We start from the raw sequence: 4408 nt of genomic DNA on the forward strand, positions 1-4408 counted from the left end.
AAAAAAATTCCTGCAAACATGTCCTCTTTTACAGTGTTACCTTAGGGACTCTGACGTTTTAAGCGAACTCGCTGTCGAAATTTGAAAGCCAAAATCTTACAAGGGAGTGTAGATTGGAAGGAAATTGGAGACCGCTGCCGGAGGATGAAAGAGTGGGTGCAGAAGAGTCGTGCCGTAGGGCCGTATAATCCTGCTGACGTGCTTGTTAGACAGGACCTAATGTACGGAGACGGCGCTGTTTTCCGTCTGACCGAACGGGCCCTGGTATACCCGCAGGACACATCCATGCTGGGCGGCACTTAGTAATAACCACGCCGGCATGATCAGCACCAAGGACAGGGCAACATCGCACAGCGACATGAAGTAAGGGTCCTTCAATGCAACATCTTGTCGCCAGAATTTCGAGTTTGCTGCCACTTGTTACGGAAAATTACCCGTCCAATCTTATCACATGTATCTACGTCTGGGATTAACTAACTGGGATTAAACCCACCCCGCACCTATCAAATGGAATAGTCCACAGGTAAACTCCAAATCGAGGAGCGCTATCGCTAAGTGAGGAGGAGACCTCTGTGCTACCAGACATTCAAGCGGCAACATGGATGCCTTAGCCAGAGCAATACCTTGGATTCTCCTGCTGTGGACAAGTGTTCTTCAACAAGGTAAGGCAACTCTTCAGACTCATTTTTATTCAACATTACAGTTCTAGTTTAGTCGTTTACTGACACAAACGTTCGGGTGCGGAAGTACCCGTAGAGTACTCGTAGAGTATCAAAGATGAATATGCTGAAGCTTTAAGAGCGAAGAATGATGAGTTATACTGTCCATTGATGTTGATATGTTGAGCTGTTAATTTAACGGTAAGGAACTTTGGAGATAAAACATAGATGAAAGGGCAGTTTGATCGTAACACCAGTATTTTCCATTATGTTCGCAATGCTATTTCATATGCAAACATAACATATAATACTGTTCAGTTATCACAGTATCAATGACTATTAACAAGAAAAACATTGCATCTAGTTTCAATATGCGTCACATATGTTTTACGTAGCTTTATTGTCTTCTATAATCGTATACACTTGTTATCTGATACACAGTGGAAATCAAATAAGAAAGAAATGAGATAGCGTGTTAAACGATTCGTTGCACGTTATTCTTTCAAGTATGTAATATTATACCTTTTTTAAGAACTTATGACAATATATTGCGATTGGATTGGATTGTAAAATGATACTGAATTGAAATGCATCACGTTCACGTTTAATAATGTATTACAATTAATCCAAATACAGTTAAATGTAAAGGTTCACATTTCATGACTACCCTCATAACTAAACAGTTCTTGATATGTTGCAAAACTTTTCTTTTTGTACAACTCTAACTTTAAATTTTGTATGCGACAGTTCTAATTGTGTAAGTGGAATTCCCGTGACCTATATTTCTATGCAAGTGACAGTGATGTCAATAAGGTATGAGTTGTAATCTCAGGAGTTACGTGTCTGAATTCTAGGTCTCAAGATGATAGGGTGTCTGATATGTAGGTTTCAGAAGATACAGGGGTTCTGATGGAAGGTCCTTATCTTGACTTGTCTCTTCCTGTGGTGTACATGGATCTGATTGGCTAGCTTGCGTCACAGTTGATTAGCGCGGCCCTTTCCTCGTTAATTCTCCCTGTAAGAAATGGCGGTGTCAGCCCGTACGAGACAGATGGCGTATCTAATTTTACATCATTTCGGAACTAGGAAATTAGCTGTGTGGAAGACATGCTACCGGGGCACCTGAGCCATATATCTCGTCATCGAATGAAAGATGATCGATTTTTCTCCTGTCGGCGTCTCCGTTACTAAAGTCAGTAATTATGAAACGTCCTGTTTTTTTGGCAGCAGGCTCAGGAGATAGAAAATTACAGCCGGCAAGATGAAACGCCTGCCAACAAAATATTCCGGAGGAATTTATTTGAAATGACAGCGTGTCCAAAAAAGTTAGCATCTTCATCTCTTCAGGGTTGAAATACCTGCCCTATGTGGGTTTCTACACGTATTGTGGATTTACGTTATCTTTATGTCTATTTCACCAATACCTACGTCTCTGTCTCAGCACGAATCTTAACACCAAACTACGTGGACTTCTGTATACGTACAAGAAAAGACAGCACTTGTCAAAGTTACAGTGGCGCGACGCACAAGCTATTAGATGGCGCCAAGGATTTATATTCCACCAGTTTCTAATACTCCTAGATTAGAACATTAGTCTGGGTATGATATTATGACGTATGCTGCACTGATATGAAATTCTAAAGTTGTCAAATCTGCTTATTAACGTTACCCATCTTCTGCATAATACTTATTAAACAATTGTATCATTACAGTGAATTTCTGTAATCGCCTTTAGGCTTATAGTTAGAATAAAGCGGATTGATCCATTTCACTGGGTGCAATTGGCAATGCAATAACGCAAAACAAAGTTCTCGAGTTAGTAATCATTTCCACGTGTTACAAATTTCTATCATACGGCATTTTCTTCTCGGTGTTTCTGATTTCAGGGCAAATTGCCAATTTTCGTGGATAGAATTCGGAAATATAACATTTAAGAAAACGAGCAGAAAAGATCCGGAGCTTTGCATATGTGGGTCCATCCAACAGCGGTTTCCAGTTTACATGTTTTATTTTTTTGTTTCTCTGCCATGTGGTATCCCACTCCACTTGGGCCACTGATGCGACACTGCGGGGTTCGAAAGATTACTCAACAAAGAGGCAAAGAACGAATTTTATTACATTTTGTGCATTTTGTTGTCTTCTAAGTCATACTAGGACGTATTACGTAATACCTCAATTATAAAGAAAATAGCAAAAATAACTCAACAGTGCCGAATTGCAATTGAACGACCCCCGCAGTGCCGCACCGGTGCCCCAAGTGCAGTGAGATACCACCTTCAGCACTATGCGTGTCATCAAGCCCGAAAGCACTGTCCCTGCATGTGACGTATCGACCCTGTGCAGGTCCGTGCATTAGACCCGCCATACCGTCCCCGGCATTTCACCCACACAGCCACAGGTGGGGCGTCCTAATGGCGCTATGACAGCGTGAAGGGCACGGACTCCATCTGCAAACATGGCCCTTCCTTCGTGTCTGTTGGTGTTTGAAAACGTATGAGATAGCAGTTTTATTCAAATTGCCTACTCGCATATCGGTGCCATTTCATAACGGTTTCTTCAACCTCCACACATTGGCACTTTTGTCAAACTTAAACTGCGTGTTTTACATCTGTAAACCATATACGAGGGCTATAGGTAATCTTTCTGCCATGCATGTGAGTATATCACCGTGTTAACACCGTTGGCAAGCTAACCACGTTTGTATTATAAATGTCGTGCTTTGCTGTGATAGGGGACATTAAAGGTGGAGAATACTCACATGAAAGGTTTTACCAGAGCTACACGCTTTTTGTGTGAGATAGAGATGGCTTAGAGACATTAGACTTTTCGGGAAAGAAAAACAAATTACCGGATTACTTCCCACGTTTTGACATACACTGTGTAAGGTAAAATGGACGGGTAAGGCTGGGGTGATGAAACACCAGTCACGACTACTAAAGATCACGCACCACTCAACAACATGTCACAACCACGGGCATGAAAAGGCGACACAGTTGGGAAGTATGAGTCTAATTCAAAACAGATGGACGTACCGTCACTAATGTAACGTTTGGAACCAGCTAAAAGGTCTCTCTAACGAGTTTCGATGTATCACCGGCTCAGTTTGGCTCGAACCAGGCACTTACACTAACACCGCACATGCGGGGAGGGATCATATTTCTCTTTATCTAGCGCAAATAATTTACAAGCCAGGATTCACACACTGAGCTCTGTTTCCTTTGATAACTCTCTTTAAAACACTACGCGTTTCAAACATGAAGTATGACATATGCCAGGCCTGGACAGTGGAATCCAGTAAGTGTGTGCAGGGGAAATCACAGTAAAGCACGTGGATCGGTGGGTGCTGTGAAGTATCCGGGCCAGCGTGTTATGGCCCATTTCCGGTAGTTAAGAGGGATTCTGGGAAGGTTTAATGGTGTAGGTAAAGCCATGGGGAGCCTCTTCACACACGGCATGCAGTATCTTGAGTGGGACTGGTTAGCCATAAAAGCTCTAAGGTGTATTATTACATAGAAAGTACATGCTAGAAGGGAGTCTTAAGATAAAGTTGCCCATACAAACACCCTCGGAGCGTCAAACCCATTATGTATTCAACACTACAGCATTTAATCGCGGACTTGGGGTGACTTTATCTTTTGGCCTATGAAAATAAGATTTGTGTTTTCAGTTACGGTCTTAGCAAATTAAGGTCGATAGGAAGGGTTTCTCTTTTTTTTAGATATTGGCCGATTGATGCGCAAAAAATGTTA

General features: G+C 41.9%; 1 protein-coding gene across 1 annotated transcript in view; it reads left to right on the forward strand.

The window, feature by feature from the left end:
* The first annotated feature begins 361 nt into the window (after window positions 1–361).
* Window positions 362–4408, forward strand: part of LOC118422130 (hemicentin-2-like) — a 16752-nt gene continuing 12705 nt past the window's right edge. Inside the window, exon 1 of the mRNA XM_035829646.1 lies at window positions 362–662. Within this exon, the coding sequence (XP_035685539.1) occupies window positions 599–662 (64 nt within the window). The 5' untranslated portion in view covers window positions 362–598. The remainder of the gene's footprint in view (window positions 663–4408) is intronic.

This window comes from Branchiostoma floridae, chromosome 9 (genome assembly GCF_000003815.2).
Source record: "Branchiostoma floridae strain S238N-H82 chromosome 9, Bfl_VNyyK, whole genome shotgun sequence".
In the NCBI taxonomy this organism is placed as follows: Eukaryota; Metazoa; Chordata; class Leptocardii; order Amphioxiformes; family Branchiostomatidae; genus Branchiostoma; species Branchiostoma floridae.